General features: G+C 43.4%; 1 protein-coding gene across 3 annotated transcripts in view; it reads right to left on the bottom strand.

Annotated features, from left to right (window-relative positions):
* The window catches only part of LOC115208377 (solute carrier family 12 member 5), a 314,051-nt gene that overhangs the window by 18,884 nt on the left and 273,718 nt on the right, over positions 1–21,449 (bottom strand). For all 3 annotated transcript variants that reach the window (XM_029776395.1, XM_029776396.1, XM_029776397.1), the window contains exons 7-16: positions 20,215–20,462; positions 19,282–19,493; positions 18,522–18,689; positions 17,897–17,995; positions 17,401–17,458; positions 16,962–17,136; positions 16,394–16,512; positions 4,532–4,630; positions 4,019–4,138; positions 3,299–3,403 (exon numbers count right to left, since the gene is read on the bottom strand). In XM_029776395.1, coding sequence (XP_029632255.1) covers positions 3,299–3,403; positions 4,019–4,138; positions 4,532–4,630; positions 16,394–16,512; positions 16,962–17,136; positions 17,401–17,458; positions 17,897–17,995; positions 18,522–18,689; positions 19,282–19,493; positions 20,215–20,462 — 1,403 coding nt within the window. The remainder of the gene's footprint in view (positions 1–3,298; positions 3,404–4,018; positions 4,139–4,531; positions 4,631–16,393; positions 16,513–16,961; positions 17,137–17,400; positions 17,459–17,896; positions 17,996–18,521; positions 18,690–19,281; positions 19,494–20,214; positions 20,463–21,449) is intronic.

Raw genomic sequence — 21,449 nt, forward strand, 5'->3', positions numbered from 1 at the left:
GATCTTCAAAGGTAAGGCATTTATTATATCGCTATTTCTGACTTTCGTGGCGCACCTGCCTGGTTGAAAAACGTTTTTCATGCTTTTGTATGCGGGGCGCTGTCCTCAGATAATTGCATGGTGTGCTTTCGCCGTAAAGCCTTTTTGAAATCTGACACAGCGGCTGGATTAACAAGAAGTTAAGCTTTATTTTGATGTGTGACACTTGTATTTTCATGAATGTTAAATATTTCTATTTCTGTAATTTGAATTTCGCACTCTGCAATTTCACCAGATGTTGTCGAGCTGGGTTGCTAGCAGAACGCCTGCGCCAGAAAGGTTAAATAAGCAATAAAACTGGCCTTCTTTAGAATAGTTGAGTATCTGGAGAATCAGCATTTGTGTGTTCAATTACAGGCTCAAAATGGCCAGAAACAAAGACTTGCTTCTGAAACTGGTCAGTCTATTCTTGTTCTGAGAAATGAAAGCTATTCCATGGGAGAAATTTCCAAGAAACTGAAGATCTCGTACAACGATGTGTGCTACTCCTTTCACAATCGAAGTATTGTGAAGGCCAGCATCCCTGAGTCGCCTCTTCACTGTTGACGTTGAGACTGGTGTTTTGCGGGTACTATTTAATGAAGCTGCCAGCTGAGGACTTGTGAGGCGTCTGTTTCTCAAACTAGACACTCTTATGTACTTGTCCTGGTCTCACCTCTCGGTGGACTTTGTCAATGACCTTCCCCCCTCCCAGGGGAACCAGTTTTCCAAAGCTTGTCGCCTCCTTCCTCTGCATGGGCTCCCATCAGCCATGCAAATCGTGGAGGCTCTTTTAACGCACGTCTTCCGGCACTACGGGATCCCAGAGGACATTGTGTCATATCGTGACCCTCAGTTCACCTCACGCATATGGAAATCGTTCATGGAACGCTTGGGGGTCACGGTCAGCCTCACACTGGGTACCATCCTCAAGCTAATGGACAGGTGGAGAGGGTCAGGAAGTGGAAGTGGGCAGGTTCCTGAGGTGTTACTGTCAGGACCGGCTGGGGGAGTGGGCGGATTTTCTACATTGAGCTGAGTACGCGCAGAATTCCCTCCGCCACTCCTCCACTAACCTCACTCCTTTCCAGTGAGTGTTGGGGTATCAGCCGGCCCTGGCACTTTGGCATCCGAGCCAGACCGAGGCCCCTGTGGTGGACGAGTGGTTTCAGCACACTGAGGAGACCTGGAATGCTGCACACACTCGTCTCCAGCGGGCCGTGCATCAGCACAAGGAACAGGCCGACCGCCACCACAGTGAGGTGCCTGTCTTCTCTCCAGGTGACCGGGTCTGGCTCTCCACCCGCCACCTGCCCTGCTGGAAGCTGAGCCCGCGGTTTGTGGGGACGTTTAAAGTCCTGCGGAGGGTTAATGAGGTAAAGTACCGTTTACAACTCCCTGCTGATTACCGCATTAACCCGACTTTTCATTTGTCTCTCCTCAGGCCAGTGGTACCTGGTCCCCTCACTGAGGCTGGACCCAGTGATGCCCCGCCTCCTCCTCTGGACATCGAGGGAGGTCCGGCGTACTTGGTCCGTGAAGTCCTGGATTTGAAGCATCGGGCGGGGCATCTCCAGTACCTCATCGACTGAGATGGGTACGGCCCAGAGGATCGGTGCTGGGTTCCTGCGGTGGACATCCTGGACGCTTCGTTGACCAGGGATTTTCACTGTCGGTGCTCGGACTGACCCGCACCGTGTCCCTGTGGTCATCCCCGAGGCCGGTGTCGTCCCGCTGTTTGTGCAGCGCGTCAGGGGGTGTACTATCACGGATCCCCCGGTACTGCTGCTCATTCCGTTCACCAGCTCCGGAGGTTTACGTCACCAGCCTTCTAGGTGTCACTGAACTGGATTCATTACCACCAACCCCGGACTGTCTTGTAACATTACGCACACCTGGTTCCCATTCCCCCTGATTAGGGTATATATGTGCCCTCTGTTCCTCATTGTCCTTGTCGGTTATTGTTGCCATGTCTGTTGGTTCTGCGAGTACCTGTGCTATTGCATCGGCTTCCATGCCTCGTGTTTTGTGCACTTGTTTTACAGGTCTCATCCCATGTATTATTTAGAGGTTTACACCTCGCTCTTTTGTTTGGGTGGAGAAATTTTGTAAAAACTATTTCGTATTCCTGCGCCTGTCTCCAATCATTAGACAACGTAACAATACAGCCCATGAAAGAGGACAAGATGACGTGTTACATTTCAAAAACACCAGGGTTTGTGCAGTGATCTGGTCTGAAGATAAGCCCTTCAATGCTGAAAAGCCGCTCTACAGCTGCAGAGGATGCTGGGACATGCAGGTACTCAGCAGCAACTCTGCTCAGTGTTGGTTATTTGTGTCTTCCAGAATTTCAAAGGATCAGTAGTTGGTGGAAGATATGGGATGTAAAGTATTTGAGGCTATTTGAAATATTTTTAGTTTCAAAAAGTCTTCCAGGAAAGTATTTCATTTTATAATTATAACAATTCAAATACAAAATACAAAATACAAAATACAAGTATTTGTTTTGGAAATAATTAAATACACAGCAAAAAGTATTTTAAATACCAGATACTGAAATACACAAGAATTTGAACCAGGAGTTGGATCTAGGGTTGGAAAGGAAGGGTATACTACAGGAAACTTTCGAAGTTTGCCAGTAAATGACTAGAATTTTGGTATCTTTCAAGGATTTTATGTAATCTATCACAAGACATCTAGTGGCCCTTTTGAGTACTTCAGAGCTGGTGTTCCTAATATTTCATACACTCAGTGTATAAACCATCAACTTAGCGAATACCATTGTTGTTTAATATAAGGTTTTCAGCATGAAATACTCCCCCAATTAGCGCCGCTAGAGCAGCTTACTGTGGAACGGATAAAATGGTCAACTAAGTGCAGGAGCGAGATGTGACTGAAATTTCACGGGTAGAGAGCAAGAGAGAGGGGTGGACATGGAAGGGGCTTGGTTTAAGGCACTGAACATCATGGCATGATGTGAATTGGAATGTGTTTAGGCTTTTACTAGCATTATAACTTCATTGAATTACAAAATTATATACTAGACATTACGAATATTTGTGGAACTAAAATTAACATTAACATCCAAATCTTAAAATAACTGTTATGTTCCGAAACACTAGAGATCACTTTCATTCCCGGATCTGGTTCCGTTCCTCTGAAAAGGTAATTCTTTTTTATTTTTCAGTTCTGTTTCTTGAACCGGTTCGAACCCCTGATTTGAACCCAGGTCTGGTACACTGTGTGTGTGTTTGTGTGTGTCTGTGTGTGCACGTCTCACCTCCAGTTTTTGGTGTGCGCCGGCCCCTCGTCCAGCCTCATCAGAGCATATCGGGCGGCGCTGAGAGAAATGCCTCGTATCCCATCACCCCACTCTTTCTCCGCCCTGTCACACAATCAAACACCAGGGTTATATCATTCAATCATGTCACAACTAATGGTATTACATAGTTATTACACCATTAAAAGCCTAATAACTAGGCCTATGTGTTATTACATGTCTATTACAAATTAAAATGACGATATTGTAACATTATTATTCAATCAACTGCACAGGCTTCTAACACATCTAAATGTCTAACCTATTTTCACCGTCTGGTAGTCTATCGGTTTAGTAAGCCATAAGAATTGTGTGAGCATGGGTATTTAAAAAATCGCAGCTTAAAAAGTTGTTTAAAAATCAGAAATTGCTGCAAAAGTCTGCTTTATAGCATCTCTTCCTACAGACAGAATGCTAAGTCGTTGTTAGCCAAGCTCAACCAGCTTTACCATCAAGTCATGTAATTGCAACCCAAGCCATTGTCTCAGCACAGCAAGCCATAACACTAAACTGTCCAAACAATGGAAACCCCAATCGAAACATTTCCCCTTTAACTGGCTTGACTGAAGGATGGTTGATAGGATTTTTAACCCCCCCCTCCCCGAATACACAGACACCACAAACACACTCAAACAGACAGCCAGCAAATCCAATCTGTCTCAGGGGTTGCGCTACACTCACCCATGGAACTCAATATACTTGTAGATACTGCCAGCGATCACCATGGCAACAATGGCATAGAACCAGGAACAGATGAACATGAGCGATAGACACAGACTCATGCCCAGGAAGGACAGGGCCCTGTAAAGAGACACAAACAGAGAAATGATTAGATACACACATGTACAGAATGCACATACACATACACATGCAGACATACATGTACATTAAACAGTATAAAAACACACGCACGCATGTATATGAGTGTGTATGTGTGTGCGCACGTCTCATCTCCAATTCTTGGTGTGCCCTGGCTCCTCCTTCAGCCTCATCAGAGCATATCAGTCAGCACTGAGAGAAACATTTCTCTCAGCACCGCCCGATACAGTTTGATGCTGCTGGACGAAGGGCGCACACCAAGAATTGGAGGTGAGACGTGCGTGCACACACACACACACACACACACACACACATTCAAGGTCCTTGTATCATCTCTCAGGATGCGTTCCTTTGATGGGATTTTGTGGGACTCACCAGTGATAGAACTTGAAGCGTGGCCTCCAGTTAGGCGTCCTCAGGAGAGTTTGCAAGGCACAGGCCAGGTTTACAAACATGTAGCACATCAGAAAGAACCTACATAACAGAAACAAAGCCTTCAGCCATGGCAAAAAGCGAGAGAGACAGTAATGTGGCTTACATACATTTTCTGTTTATTTGGAAACATGTTGTATGTCTATAAGGCACCAATTACTCGCTTATAAGCTGCTTATGAGCTTTTAACCAAATAAAAACCATTCTCAGATGTTACTATAGTAAATCATAGCCTTACATACTGACGTTACATATTGACGCAAAATGTAGAGTGAATTGTTGGTTCAGGAATCTTTTTTAAATGGGGGGGGTGTCTGAATACTGAAGTAAATGTGATATAATTAGCGAGAATGTCTGAAAAACAGGTTTTGCTTCGTCAGTATTGGGTATTGTGTGTAGATTGATGAGGGGGAAAAATGTGAATACATTTTCAAATAAGGCTGTAACCTAACAAAATGTGGAAAAAGTCAAGGGGTCTAAATACTTTCCAGAGGTGAAACCACTCCCCCTCCAATACAGCCACTGATTACTAAAACAAGTCACAAATTGCCCTGCCCCTTGATCGTTGTTGATGTGTCAACAATCATCTGCAAGTTATGAGCAGTCAGCAGTTCACACACCAAGTAGGCTACTGGGAAGACAGGCAGCACTTAAAGTAGATGGCCCTAGCTGGGCAAAAAGACAAGTACTAGACAACAGATAAAGACAAAAATTATACTTATCGCGGTCCTGCTTTAAATAACATGCAGCTTATAAAGGCTTCATAAATCCTTCATAAAGCCTTCATAAACATTACATGAATGTATCACAAATCATCTATAACCCTATGTCATGCTCTATAAAGGGTTCATAAATGTGGGATAACTGTGTGAACATAATCAAATCAAATCAAATTGTATTAGTCGCATGCGCCGAATACAACAGGTGTAGACCTTACAGGGAAATGCTAACTTACGAGCCCCTAACCAACAATGCAGTTTAAAAACATACGGATAAGAATAACAAATAAAAGTAACAAGTAATTAAAGAGCAGCAGTAAAATAACAATAGCGAGACTATACACAGGGGATACCGGTACAGAGTCAATGTGCCGAGGATCCAGTTCGTTGAGGTAATATGTACATGTCGGTAGAGTTATTAAAGTGACTATGCATAGATGATAACAACAGAGAGTAGCAGCGGGTAGCCATTTGATTAGATGTTCAGGAGTCTTATGGCTTGGGGGTAGAAGCTGTTTAGAAGCCTCTTGGACCGAGACTTGGCGCTTCGGTACCGCTTGCCGTGCGGTACCAGAGAGAACAGTCTATGACTAGGGTGGCTGGAGTCTTTGACAATTTTTAGGGCCTTCCTGACAATGCCTGGTATAGAGGTCCTGGATGGCAGGAAGCTTGGCCCCAGTGATGTACTGGGCCGTTCGCACTACCCTCTGTAGTGCCTTGCGGTCGGAGGCCGAGCAGTTGCCATTCCAGACAGTGATGCAACCAGTCAGGATGCTCTCGATGGTGCTGCTGTAGAACATTTTGAGGATCTGAGGACCCATGCCAAATCTTTTCAGTCTCCTGAGGAGGAAAAGGTTTTGTCGTGCCCTCTTCACAATTGTCTTGGTGTGCTTGGACCATGTTAGTTTGTTGGGGATGTGGACACCAAGGAACTTGAAGCTCTCAACCTGCTCCACTGCAGCCCGGTTGATGTAGTCCACAATCATCTCCTTTGTCTTGATCACGTTGAGGGAGAGGTTGTTGTCCTGGCACCACACGGCCAGGTCTCTGACCTTCTCCCTATAGGCTGTCTTGTCATCGTCGGTGATCAGGCCTACCACTGTTGTGTCATCGGCAAACTTAATGATGGTGTTGGAGTCGTGCCTGACCATGCAGTCATGAGTGAACAGGGAATACAGGAGGGGGCTGAGCACCCAGCCCTGAGGGGCCCCCGTGTTGAGGATCAGCGTGGCGGATGTGTTGTTACCTACCCTTACCACCTGGGGGCAGCCCGTCAGGAAGTCCAGGATCCAGCTGCAGAGGGAGGTGTTTAGTCCCAGGGTCCTTAGCTTATTGATGAACTTTGAGGGCACTGTGTTGAACGCTGAGCTGTAGTCAATGAATAGCATTCTCACATAGGTGTTCCTTTTGTCCAGGTGGGAAAGGACAGTGTGGAGTGCAATAGAGTGGGCGGTATGCAAATTGGAGTGGGTCTAGGTTTTCTGGGATAATGGTGTTGATGTGAGCCACGACCAGCTTTTCAAAGCTTTTCATGGCTACAGACGTCAGTGCTACGGGTCGGTAGTCATTTAGGCAGGTTACCTTAATGTTCTTGGGCACAGGCACTATGGTGGTCTGCTTAACCCTTGTGTAGTCTTAACACTCACGGTTATCAAATCTTAGCATTCTTGAGAAAGTGTAAAAGACTTTCAGTGGCATCATGGCACGGAAAATCGCCCTTCCACTCTCTGAATTCCAGAGACAACATGTAGCCTCACCTCGGGACCTATACACACCAGCTAAGATTAGCAGCCCTATGTAGGTCAATCTCATCCATCCTTTTCCAGTTGTTTCCATATTTATGGAAACCCTCCAAATTTGTCATTTTTTTGATGGCCGGTGTGATGAACATGTGGAATGTTGAGGCGATGTCCTGGGCATGGGAAACTGCATATCTTGTGGGCCCTGGGGTCATCCTTATGACATTCTGTGCTGTCATCCTGCCCAGGTTGTCATATGGTGACAAGGACCATGTTATTTTGCTGTTCTTTGACAAATGTCTCTCTTTCAGCTTGGGGGATTTCTTCTTCATCTGAAGATGATGCATCGTGCTCTGGGTTGTATTCTTCCACATCTTCTTCTTCAGATACCTCTTCCTCTTCTAAATCATTGTTCTCTAGTTCATCCTGGACATCTGAAAAAATCTGATCTATGACCTGTTGGGCACTGAAACGTGCACGTATGGCTTCAGCAAAGAGATAACTGGGGGGACTGTCATCTGCAGCACCTTTATAGCCCCTGACTGCATTCCCCATTAGTAAACAATGCTTTCAAGAAATGTTTATTTTGTCTGAAATTTTGTTTATTTTGTCTGAAATGTTATTTATTTTGTCTGTGAACTTGAGTCATGTGTGGGGTCGTGGAGGGGAGATGCGTCACATGCACAAGACAATTTTAGTTTTGTCTGAGTTCAATCAGTAGCACACATAATCTAATGGTTTTTGTGGTGTGTAAATTATTTTATAACTGCCGGGTCAAAAATGACCCAAAGACAATCTTTGTACCCTGGTGATGTACAGCTTTCATGGAAACATGAACAAAGGCTATGTTTCACTTTTTCTGATGCTGGAATCACTCTAGGAAAAATCATCAAATTTAAAGTCGAACAAAGATCATTTAGGGGTTTTCTCTGCTGTTAAACATTGTGGCGGGTCATTTTTGACCCATAAAACAACACAAGGGTTAAAACATGTGGTATTACAGACTTGGACAGGGAGAGGTTGAAAATGTCAGTGAAGACACTTGACAGTTGGTCAGCGCATGCTCGCAGTACAGTCGTACACAAACGTTTTGAGAATGACACAAATATTAATTTCCACAAAGTTTGCTGCTTCAGTGTCTAGATATTTTTGTCAGATGTTACTATGGAATACTGAAGTATAATTACAAGCATTTCATAAGTGTCAAAGGCTTTTATTGACAATTACATGAAGTTGATGCAAAGAGTTGATATTTGCACTGTTGACCCTTCTTTTTCAAGACCTCTGCAATCCGCCCTGGCATGCTGTCAATTAACTTCTGGGTCACATCCTGACTGATGGCAGCCCATTCTTGCATAATCAATGCTTGGAGTTTGTCAGAATTTGTGGGGTTTTGTTTGTCCACCCGCCTCTTGAGGATTGACCACAAGGGGCAGGGGCAGAACAACAGATCTGTACCTTGTCAGCTCGAGAATTCGAACTTGCAACCTTTCGGTTACTAGCCCAGCTCGGTAACCACTAGGCTACCGTGCCGCCCCTTTGTAGTCTGTAATGGTTTGCAAGCCCTGTCACATCCGACGGGCATCAAAGCATGTGTAGTACGATTCGATCTTAGTCCTGTATTGAAGCTTTGCCTGTTTCATGGTTCGTTAGAGGGCATAGCGGGATTTGTTATAAGCTTCTGGGTTAGAGTCCCGCTGCTTGAAAGTGGCAGCTCTAGCCTTTAGCTCTGTGCGGATGTTGCCTGTAATCCATGGCTTTTGGTTGGGGTATGTACATACGGTCACTGTGGGGACGACGCCATCGATGCACTTAATGATGAAGCCAATGACTGATGTGGTGTACTCCTCAATGCCATCGGAGGAATCCCGGAACATATTCCAGTCTGTGCTAGCAAAAAAGTCCTGTAGGTTAGCATCTGCTTCATCTGACCACTTTTTTATTGATCTAGTCACTGGTGCTTCCTGCTTTAATTTTTGCTTGTAAGCAGGAATCAGGAGGATATAATTATGGTCAGATTTGCCAAATGGAGGGTGAGGGAGAGCTTTGTATGCGTCTCTGTGTGTGGAGTAAAGGTGGTCCAGAGTTTTTTTCCCCTCTGGTTGCACATTTAACATGCTGATAGAAATTTGGTAAAACAGATTTAAGTTTCCCTGCATTAAAGGCCCCGACTACTAAGAGTGCCGCCTCTGGCTGAGCGTTTTCTTGTTTGCTTATGGCGGAATACAGCTCATTCAATGCTGTCTAGTGCCAGCCTCTGACTGTGGTGGTATGTAAACAGTTAAGAAAAATACAGATGAAAACTCTCTTGGTAGATAGTGTAGTCTACAGCTTATCATGAGATACTCTACCTCAGGTGAGCAATAGCTCGAGACTTCCTTAGATATCATGCACCAGCTGTTATTTAGAAAAAATACAGACGCCCCTGTTTTGTCCAGCGTATAACCAACCAGCTGATAGTGTCGTCGTTCAGCCACGACTCCGTGAAGCATAAGATATTCGTTTTGAATGTCCCGTTGGTAGTTTAATCTTCCGCATAGGTCATCGATTTTATTCTCCAAAGATTGCACGTTTGCGAGCAGAATGGAAGGAAGTGGGGGTTTATTCGTTCGCCTACGAATTCTCAGAAGGCAGCCTGCCCTCTGGCTCCTTTTTCTCTGCCTCCTCTTCACGCAAATCACAGGGATCTGGGCCTGTTCCCGAGAAAGTAGTATATCATTCATCGTCGGGCTTGTCAGACTCGTTAAAGGAAAAAAAGGATTCTGCCAGTCCGTAGTGAGTAATTGCAATCCTGATGTCCAGAAGTTATTTTCGGTCACAAGAGACGGTAGCGGCAACATTATGTACAAAATAAGTAAAAAAATAAGTTACAAACAATGCAAATAAATGAACAAAAAACACAATCGTTGGGGACACGTAAACGTCAGCCTTCTTCTCTTGCACCATTGTTACCACCAATGTCAAATGTGAAAAAACCCACTATGTAAAATATGACATAAATCTGTGTTTTATAAAGGGTGGCATAAGCACTGCTTAATAAATCATTAAAGTGAGGCTTCACAAAGCATTTATAAACTTGTCATGCATCTTGGCAGAGCATTGCAATGCCAGGATAGTGGTTTATATTCCCGGGACCACCCCATACGCAAACATGTTTGCATGCATGACTGTAAGTCGCTGTGGATAAAAGCGTCTGCTAAATTGTATATATTATATTATATTACTGTAAAACATTTCTAGGATGGCTCAACCTTTTTCCCTCTTCATTGCATAGCCAATATTGGACCAGACCTCAACTTTCCACAAAATGCTGTGCTGCAGGATGATACACACTCTAAAGTACAATCATGCACAGATAAAAAACATAGGTAGGACCTTATAAAATACTTTAAGATGTTTTCCCAAATTCCGTTTTCTCGGTTGAGTTTTTCCAGGTTTTGGATTTCAAAAATGGATTTCAAAAATGCTGGTTTCCACACACTTTGATATTCTGTGTTCAGAACAATGCTTAAACCACATCAGGGGACAACGTTTGAGGTCTGGGAAAAATATAACAAACTTTTTTGAGTGTAGTTGCCTTTTAATTCAGTGTGCATGCCCTTCACTGTTGTTTGGTTAGCTGTGTTTCTGTAGAGCAGTAAGTGCACATGTGATGAGTTTGCAAATCAACTGCCCACCTGTGGTGCCACTTGACAGCAAAAAAAAGTAAGTTAATCTTTATTCATTGAAATTTAAATTAGTTTGTAATAGTTAAGTGTTGAGTTCGATTACATAGCTACCTCAATCGTTATTTTAAATAATTTCAGTGACTTCACAGCAATTGCTAGCTAGCTAGCTAAAGAACATTTTGCTAGATAGCAGTCTCAGCTAAACACAAAATCCCCCTAGATTCAGCCACATCTCATAGTCATGTTATCAGATTTGTAAATTAAAGAGGAATATAATAATATGAATCAAATGGAGTTTCCCATCTCCCCAAAGCACAGAAATGCCCTTATCCAGATGATGTAACAAAGGCATTTCCTAACAGACCTTCTAAATTTCTTTGTTGTTACTTTAAGGTGGAACCAACATACAGTACCTCCAGCAGGCAGAGAGGCAAGAACCAATCGTCCACTAGCTCAAGAACAAGCTACAATGTTCACAGCCCGGTGTAATGTTCAATGTAATTGCATTGCTGGACTTTTTAAAACTTAATGTATGTGTATTGTTTAAACATTTAAAAATAAAAGGAAATGTATGGTTTAAATGTTTATTTGATTTAGCTGTTAGTGATAATTCCCTAAATGTTAATACATTTGTGTCACCATCATTAAGCCTTTATGTACAGTACCAGTCTAGATTTTTGGACACACTGTCACGTCCTGACCAGTATAAGGGTTATTTGTTATTGTAGTTTGGTCAGGACGTGGCAGAGGGTATTTGTTTTATGTGGTTCGGGGTGGTGGTTTATTTAGTAGGGCGTTTGATTTATTATTTCTGGGTTTTTGGGTAATGTTCCATGTTTGTATTTCTATGTGGTCTCTAGTCTTTTGTATTTCTATGTCTAGTTTATTGGGGTTGGACTCTCAATTGGAGGCAGGTGTTTTCTCGTTGCCTCTGATTGAGAGTCCTATATATGGGTATGTGTTTGGTTTAGTGTTTGTGGGAGATTGTTTCTTGTTTTGCGTGTGTGAGCCTGACAAGACTGTTTTGTTGTTCGTGAGTTCTTCTTTTGTTATTTTGGTGTTCACCTTTAAATACAAGATGAGCATCCACATTCCTGCTGCGTTTTGGTCCTCCATTCCCGACGACAACCGTTACACACACCTACTCATTCCTGGGTTTTTCTTTATTTTTACTATTTTCTACATTGTAGAATAATAGTGAAGACATCAAAACGAAATAACACATATGGAATCATGTAGTAAACAAAAAAGTATTTAACAAATCAAAATATATTTTTTCTTTGAGAATTTTCAAAGTAGCCACCCTTTGCCTTGATGACAGCTTTGCACACTCTTGGCATTCTCTCAACCAGCTTCATGAGGTACCAGCGTCACCTGGAATGCATTTCAATTAACAGGTGTGTCTTGTATAAGATAATTTGTTGAATTTCTTTCCTTTGTAATGCGATTGAGTCAATCAGTTGTGTTGTGACAAGGTAGGGGTGGTATACAGAAGTTAGCCCTATTTGGTAAAAGACCAAGTCCATATTATGGCAAGAACAACTCAAATAAGCAAAGAGAAATGACACTCCATCATTACTTTAAGACTTGAACAAGAACTTTGAAAGTTTCTTCAAGTGCAGTCGCAAAAACCGTCATGCGCTATGATGAAATTGGCTCTCATGAGGACCGCCACAGGAAAGGAAGACCCAGAGTTACCTCTGCTGCAGAGGATAAGTTCATTAGAGTTACCAGCCTCAGAAATTGCAGCTGAAATAAATGTTTCACAGAGTTCAAGTAACAGACACATCTCAACATCAACTGTTCAGAAGAGACTCTGTGAATCAGCCCTTCATGGTCAAATTGCTGAAAAGAAACCACTACTAAAGGACAGCAATAAGAAGAGGAGACTTGCTTAGGCCAAGAAACACCAGCAATGGACATGAAATGGAAATCTGTCCAAATCTGAGATTTGAGTATTTTCATTTTTTTTGGTTCTCCGCATGTGTGGTTCCCACCATGAAGCATGGAGGAGGAGGTGTGACGGTGCTTTGTTGGTGACACTGTCTGTGATTTATTTAGAATTCAAGGCACACTTAACCACCATGGCTACCACAGCATTCTGCAGCGATACACCATTCCATCTGGTTTGAGTTCAGTGGGACTATAATTTGTTTTTCAACAGGACAATGACCCAACACACCTCCAGGCTGTATAAGGCCTATTTGACCAAGAAGGAGAGTGATGGAGTGCTGCATTAGATGACCTGGCCTCCACAATCAACCGACCTCAACCCAATTGAGATGGTTTGGGATGAGTTGGACCGCAGAGTGAAGGAAAAGCAGCCAACAAGTGCTCAACATATGTGGGAACTCCTTCAAGACTGTTGGAAAAGATTTCAAGGTGAAGCTGGTTGAGAGAATGCCAAGAGTGTGCAAAGAGTGGCTACTTTTTTTTAAAACACTTTTTTTATTACTACATGATTCCATATGTGTTATTTCATAGTTTTGTTGTCACTATTATTCTACAATATAGAATAATAGTAAAAATAATGAAAAACCCTTGAATAAGTAGGTGTGTCCAAACTTTGGACTGGTACTGTATGTGTAATGAATGAAGTGTCTGACTTCATAATAAGTACAGCATCATATGATACAAGGCATTTATGTATGTGTTATAAATGACCAAAGGGGTCTGACTTTAAAGTAATTACAATGTAATGCAATATAGAGTCTTTATGGATGTGTTATGAATGACCAAAGTCTTTATGGATGTGTTATGAATGACTGAAGGTGTCTCACTTCAAACAAAGTATTCGTATTCCTCTTCTGTTCCCATGCTGGAGACCAGGGCTCGACTACAACCTGTTACAATGGTGCCACCATTTTGTGGCTGATATTTCAGCGGGGGAGAAGGTGAACGTGTCAAAGACCTGACTGGGCCTAGCACCACATGGTATGGCTTGTTATATTGTTGTGTCAAAGACCTGACTGAGCTTAGCACCACACGGTATGGCTTGTTATATTGTTGTGTCAAAGACCTGCCTAGGCCCTTCACTGCACGGTATGGCTCATTATATTGTTGTGTGTGTGTTTGTGTACTGAGGAACATGTAACTTACTTCCAGAAGAAAGCCCCTTTCAATTTCCTTATCAAGATAAGTGTTTCTTGGTCTAACGTCGTCACCAGGCTATTGCGCACACAGCACATATGTATCAACCATTCAAACTTGGCCTTAGTAGGAGTGATCATAGAATTCAACGGGAGAGACCTTACTGAGTAAAGTACACTATATATACAAAAGTATGTGGACACCCCTTCAAATTTGTGGACTCTGCTATTTCAGCCTCATCCGCTGCTGACAGGTGTATAAAATCGAGCACACAGCCATGCAATCTCCATAGACAAACATTGGCAGTACAATGGCCTTACTGAAGAGTTATGTGACTTTCAACGTGGCACCGTCATAGGATGCCACCTTTCCCGACTAGAGCTGCCCCGGTCAACTGCTAGTGCTGTTATTGTGAAGTGTAAACGTCTAGGAGCAACAACAGCTCAGCCACGAAGTGGTAGGCCACACAAGCTCACAGAACAAGACCGCAGGGTGCTGAAGTGAGCAGCATGTAAAAATTGTCTTTCCTCGGTTGCAACACTCACTAACGAGTTCCAAACTGCCTCTGGAAGCAACGTCATCATAATAACTGTTCGTTGGGAGCTTAATGAAATGGGTTTCCATAGCAGAGCAGCTGTACACAAGCCTAAGATTACCATGTGCAATGCCAAGTGTCGGCTGGAGTGGTTTAAAGCTCGCTGCCATTGGACTCTGGAGCGGAAATGCCTTCTCTGGAGTGATGAATCACACTTCACCATTTCGATTTTAAACCTAACCATAACTAATGAAGGCCAAGTTTTATGTGTTTGTCCACCAGACCTTCCGTGCATTTGGGCAGAAGTGTCTGGGAATGAGATTAGGTGTAATGTGACTAACATGACTTCACTTTAGAGTGTGTTCCATCCTTCAGCACAACATGTCACCCTTTACAAAGCACATGTTTATTTCACATTCGACACAGTGGGTTATGTCACATTTGACATTGGTGCTTATGTCACACAGTTATGCCAGATTTATGAACCCTTTATAAAGCATGACCTACCGTTACAGATGCTTTGTAACACATTTATGTAGTTCTTCTTATTATTATTATTATGAAGACTTTATGAAGCCTGTATAAGCTGAACGTTATTTAAAGCGGGACCCAACTCATTTATCAGGAGTCCTCTAGCTATACTGTTAGTGAGCATTTCTCCTTTGCCAAGATAATCCATCCACCTGACAGGTGAGGCATATCGAGAAGTTGATTAAACACCATGATCATATTCACAGGCCATTCTAAAATGAGCAGTTTTTGTGACACAACACAATGCCACACGTTTTGTCTCAAGTTTTGAGGGAGCGTGCAATTGGCATGCTGACTGCAGGAATGTCCACCAGAGCTTTTGCCAGAGAATTGAATGTTAATTTCTCTACCAACGTTGTTTTAGAGATTTTGGCAGAACGTCCAACCGGCCTCACAACTGCAGACCATGTGTAACCATGCCAGCCCAGCTTCTTCAACTGCAGGATCGTCTGAGACCAGCCACCTGGACAGCTGATGAAACTGTGGGATTGCACAACCAAAGAATTTCAGCACAACTATCAAAAACCGTCTCAGGGAAACTCATCTTCGTGCTTGTCGTCCTCACCAGGATCTTGAACTGACTGCAGTTTGGCGTCGTAACCGACTTCAGTGGGAAAATGCTCACCTGCTGATGTCAACATTGTGAACAGAGTGCCCCATGGTGGTAGTGGAGTTATGGTATGGGCAGGCATTTAAGCTATGGACAACGAAAACAATTGCATTTATCAATGGCAATTTGAATGCAGAGAGATACCGTGACGAGATCCTGAGGCCCATTGTTGTGCCATTCATCTGCCACCATCATCTCATGTTTCAGCATGATAATGCATGTCGCAAGGATCTGTACAAAATTCCGGGAAGTTGAAAATGTCCCAGTTCTTCCATGGCCTGCATCCTCACCAGAGCATGTTTTGGATGCTCTGGATCGACGTGCATGACAGCGTGTTCTAGTTGCCACCAATATCCAGCAACTTCACACAGCCATTGAAGAGGAGTGGGACAACATTGCACAGGCCACAATCAACAGCCTGTGTCGCGCTGTATGAGGCAAATTGTGGTCACACCAGATACTGGCTGGTGATCCACACCCCTATTTTTTTATGTCTCTGTGACCAACAGATGCATATCTCTATTCCTAGTCATGTGAAATCCATAGATTAGGGCTTAATGAATTCATTTAAATTGACAGATTTTTTTATATGAACTGTAACTCTGTAAAATCTTAGAAATTGTTGCATGTTGCCTTTGTATTTTTGTTCAGTGTATGTGTTTATCTTAAGTGCTAAGATCTAATTTGTCCATTGTCAGAAGTATATATCATATTTACAGTGTGTATATTAGACAGTCCATATTGGTACAGAATGAGTGCACTCATAAATAGGGCCAGGAGTTTTACCTGGCCATGTGACCTGACCAGAAAAAAATCTGGGCCCTAGTTATAGGCTGTAACTAGGACCCAGAGTTTTTCCCTGGCCAGGTCCTGTGGTGGGGAACAACTCCTGGTCCCGCTCATAGACACTCACATGGAGAGGATGGGGGCCACTGCGTCCAGGGAGGCGATGAGGATCCCTATCTCACAGATACAGGCGGTCAGCAGCAAGGCCCAGGTGGGCTCCCCATTGGCCTTCCCATGGCCAAACACCTGGCGGACACATCACACACTGATATGTTAGAGGGGATAGAGTTACAACATACATTAGTTATTCCATTATTTCAAGGCAGGTTGTATGTACTGTAGATGTAACAGAGGTGTTTCAGTGAACCACGCTCACGTGAGACCTGACCCTTGTCTGGGACCTGAGGATTATCATTAGTGTACACAGACACCAACCATCAAAATTGAATGTGAATGAAAGAATTCGTGAGGTAGTGTGGTAGTGTCCAATGTCACCTGAGACTGATATGAGACATGTTGACAAACCAACATAACAAATTGTCCCAGATTAGTGCTTAATGCTGAACGCTGACAGAATAATCATAACAAATGTACCCAGATCAGTGCTAATTGCTGAATGCTGACAGAATTATGAAAACAAATGGTCCCAGATCAGTGTAAAATGCTAGAATGTTAACAGAATGACTGAGACTGACCCGTAGGATGGGCACAACACCATCCCTGGAGATGGCCTGCATGAGACGCGGGGCGCCCGTCAAGCTCTGAAGCCCCGCTCCACAGGTGGAGAAGAAGGAGCCAATTACAATCACCCACGGGGATGGCCAGGCCAAGGTACCAATGACCAGGTTGCCATTGACTCCCTCTCCAAACCTGAGGGAGATGGACATGACACCCAGCCAATCAGACATGAAGAAAGGTAGGAGGAGAGACAATTACCTGGGTCCTATTGATTAGACACCAAACTGAAGAAAACTGACTAAAACGAAGTAAATGTGCTAATTTCTGTTTTAAATTTTTTTCTGTTGAATACGAACGAGGTATAGCATCCCTCATCTAGTACCTGAGCACTGGAAAAGCTTGACTGAGAAATTTTGAAACAATTGCAGACATTTTGGCTCATTACGCATAACTTACTTGTCTCTTAGTACCACTCCATCGATACAGGCACCGAACAGGACCACAGCGGACATGTCTATAAGGCCACATTAAGGAAAACAGACAGACACACACTCATTGCTAGCACATAGGGACATATTCTCACTTATCTCTGTTATGTCTGCACATTGAGAGTTACATAAGTACACAGTTCGACAGTACTGTTATTATTGGGTTATGTCTGATGTATTGTGGTAAATGATTAATTGCTTTGTTCTGTAACGATTACTTTGAGATAAAGAACAACACGGTTTACTTGAAATTGCTTTCATGGAGTTATCATTATAAACATAACAACCTTGAGGCTAAAGGCCCAATACAATCAAACCTAATACATATTTTATGTTGAAAAGTAAAATAAAAAAGGTTTTGTATAAAATAGAGCTCTTCTACTATTGGTAGATGGCATGTGAGCGACAGCTAAAAGCAGTGCACTAGCCCATTGAGTCCAGAAAGGGGAGCAGTAAAAGGATACACACTAGTGAGGTAGTGGTGATGGCCATGATAGTGCCGATGGGGATGGACTTCTGCGCGTCACGCAGGTCTCCAGACCGGTTGGATCCGGCCATGATCCCTGTGAAACACAAGAAGAGAGGTCACTTTAGAAAAACTCCTGCTCACACAATAACCTCTGCACATTTGCCATGTCAACGTTTCAGTCTGAGAATTGTTTTCAAAACACAGGCAGAGGTCTATAAGAAAACTCAGATAATCAAATGGTGGGCTTAGAAACTCACACAATAGCGTGTGTATGTCGATTTGAAACCTACTTTCCTTTGTCAAATTATCACAACTGAAAAATACAGCAAATTGATCCTTCTAATGACAAACAACTGCTTTTTGTGTAAAAAAGAATCATGACTTCAGATGAATCTTTGACAGTATCGTAAAATGTTTCAATAAATTGACACACATCTCCCCTATCTAGATAAAAAATAACCACACAAAACAACACAAAGGGTGAGCATTTTCCCTCGATCCCTTGCGTCCTCTCTTTTCTTTGAGATTAACCCTTGGTGAATTCACACTTTGAGGATGAGAGGAATGAGTTTCAGCTCTGTGTCTCTTCCTCTTTGCATTATCCCTTCCTGTCAGCTGACCTGTGACGGAGGGGAAGTAGATGCCGACTAGAAGGGTGAAGAAGCTGGTGATGTCGGCCAGAACGTAGCGGTTGGAGTTGGTCAGAGTTTCATCGGGGCCCTCCACGGTCGCAATCCCAATCTTGGCCACCAGATTGCCCTTCTCCAGGTAATTCCCAAATAGGTTCTCTGTGTGTGTGTGTGTGGGGGGGGGGGAGAAGTAAACAGAGAGAAAGAGGGAGAGAGAGGGCAATTTAATGGTAAAGAGAGGAGGAAGAGGGAGATAAAGGGAAAGAAAGTGAGGGGGTTTGGAGAGAGAGCGAGAAATGGAGGGAGGAGGGAGAATATTAATTATAATCGCTTGACCTTTAGTTCCATTGTACAGTACATACAATTGGGCGGCAAATAACGAAAGTGCAGTATGCTTCCTGCAAGAGCACGCGGGTGTGTTTCCCGCATGTGTGTGTGCAAGCATGTGTACTGTACTGTAGGTACAGTGACCTGAGTGTGGGTGGACCAGAACAGTGCATGTTATTTGTGCTGTAGGTCTAACTGTGTTTAGAAAGAATAAGTAGATAGCCACAAAATAATAGTATTTATAATAATATCATATTATGTTAGCCTTTTAGCAAACACTTTCATTCAAAGTGACCATCATACATGCATGCATTTTACGTATTGGTGACTCTGGCAGCAATAGAGCCCACAATCCTGGCATTGCAAGTGCCATGCTCTACCAACTGAGCCAGAAGAAGACTAATAGTTAACTGTGTTTGGTCACCTTTGAGGATGCCGCTCATGACCCCAGGGATGCCCTGGATGAAGGACACGTTGTTGTTGGCAAAGTACTCGTCACAGGTGGCGTTGAGGAAGGGAGTATCGCAGAAGATCTTCCACAGCTTGGTGGTGACTGTGCCGTTGCCACTCTCCAGTGTTTTGGCGCACACATCGAACCCTTTGGAGATCAGCGGGCGATTCCCCAGCATACAGACTCTGCACAGCAGGGGAGATGTGTTAGTGTTTTAGTTTAGTTTATTAGGATCCCCATTAGCTACTGCACATGCAGCAGCTACTCTTCCTGGGGTCCACATAAAACGTACAAATACACAACAAAGTACAGAACAGTTATCGACAAGAACAACATAAGCTACACATTAAGTGTGTTAGTGTGACGACTGGGAATCAAACCCCAACTGCCCATGCAGACAACTTTAGACTGAGTTAGTCACCTGAGTCGAATACTAGGCATTGGCGTTGAGAGCTAGCACAAGTCTGTGGGTATGAGTCCCCATATTGAACAGAAGAGTCCTCCCTACTGAAAATGTCACACAAGATGAATATGTTCCATTCGTATTTAACCCATCTGCTTATGAGCATTGAATATCATTTCTATATATTTTCACCAGACTTCAAATCATCTTAAAATGGGTGAACATGTGGTCAAATTATATTGCAACAAAAAGTCTCAAAACCCAAATCCCCCATATGGGCCACAATTATATAAATAAATAAATTACATCAAACATGATTCACATCACACCCACATTGCTCAAGTTCGGCTCAGCCCCAATATTGAAGAGTAGCTTGGTCCCACATCTGTTTGTTCTGTCTTTCCAACTCCTATGGTCATTCTCATGTGACAATGACCATAGGACTTGACAAGACGACACAAACAGATCTGGGAGCAGGCTAACTGAACAGTAGGGGCCCTTACGGGAAGTCAGGCGGTTCGATGGCTGTCTTGATGACTCCGGCATACACGGCCAGGATGGAGAGTATGACGCAGGCCAGAAAAAGCAGGGCCAGCTTGTTGACGTACTTGACCCCCACGAACACCACCGTGGCCATGAAACTGAGCACAATAGTGCCGTACACACGCATGTTGTTCAGCATCGCCGCCTCCGCCTCGGCCCCCTCCAGACCCTCCATCTTAAAAATGGCGGCCTGGGGGAGGATGTAGATCTGTAAGGGAGGGGAAAGGGGGAGGGGGGTGGGGGGCAGAGAGAGAGAAAGTGTGTGAGAGAGAGAGAGATGACAGTTACATAGGACATATATTGATATTGAATGTGTCCTAACAATTGACTTGAAGCTCTTTGTGCCAACATGGTGTACATTTTTTAAATTCTACTCTTCTTCTCTCTTAAACCAAGTTTGCCAACCTTGTCTGTATATGGCTGTGTTCATAACATAGTGTCCTTTCCCTATTGACTGAGGAATTTTAAGGATAAAACAGTGTTTAAGGACAAAGCCTATGAGCAAGAAAGAGAGACCCAACAGTGACAAACAGGACTGTCAAGGTCACTCTGCAGAAGAGACGGTCAGAAGTTTCCAGAGTACGCATAGAGCCCCGAGTTGATTATCCCTTTTATACCGAGGCTATAATTAAGCAATAAGGCATGAGGGGGTGTGGTATATGGCCAATATACCATGGTTAAGGGCTGTTCTGGATACAGCCATTAGCTGTGGTATATTGGCCATATACCACAAACCCCAGAGGTGCCTTATTGCTGTTATAAACTGGTTACCAACCTAATTAGAGCAGAAAAAATAAATGTTTTGTCATACCCGTGCTATACGGTCTGATATACCACGGGTGTCAGCCAATCAGCATTCAGGGCTCGAACCACCCAGTTTATAATTTAACACATTTGCCACTAGAAATGTGTTCATTTGCCGATGGAAATGTGTTCAACATCCACTAAAGTAGCTAGCAAGTTTACTAGCTAGCTACAGTAGTTGCTGTGGTAACCAAACAAACAGACTTGTAATTTTAAGGAGTACATTTGTTTTTGCATTCTGAAGTTGCTACCCAAGCGGGCTCGTCGTTAGTTATTTTGTCATGTTTTGATCCAGTCGTTAATTCGATTCATTCAACGTTGCTATGCTAAACAAATCATTGGCATGTACCTAGCTAGCAGAGATTCAATGATGATGAGAGACAAGAACTTA

Source organism: Salmo trutta, chromosome 14 (assembly GCF_901001165.1).
Source record: "Salmo trutta chromosome 14, fSalTru1.1, whole genome shotgun sequence".
NCBI classification, from domain to species: Eukaryota; Metazoa; Chordata; class Actinopteri; order Salmoniformes; family Salmonidae; genus Salmo; species Salmo trutta.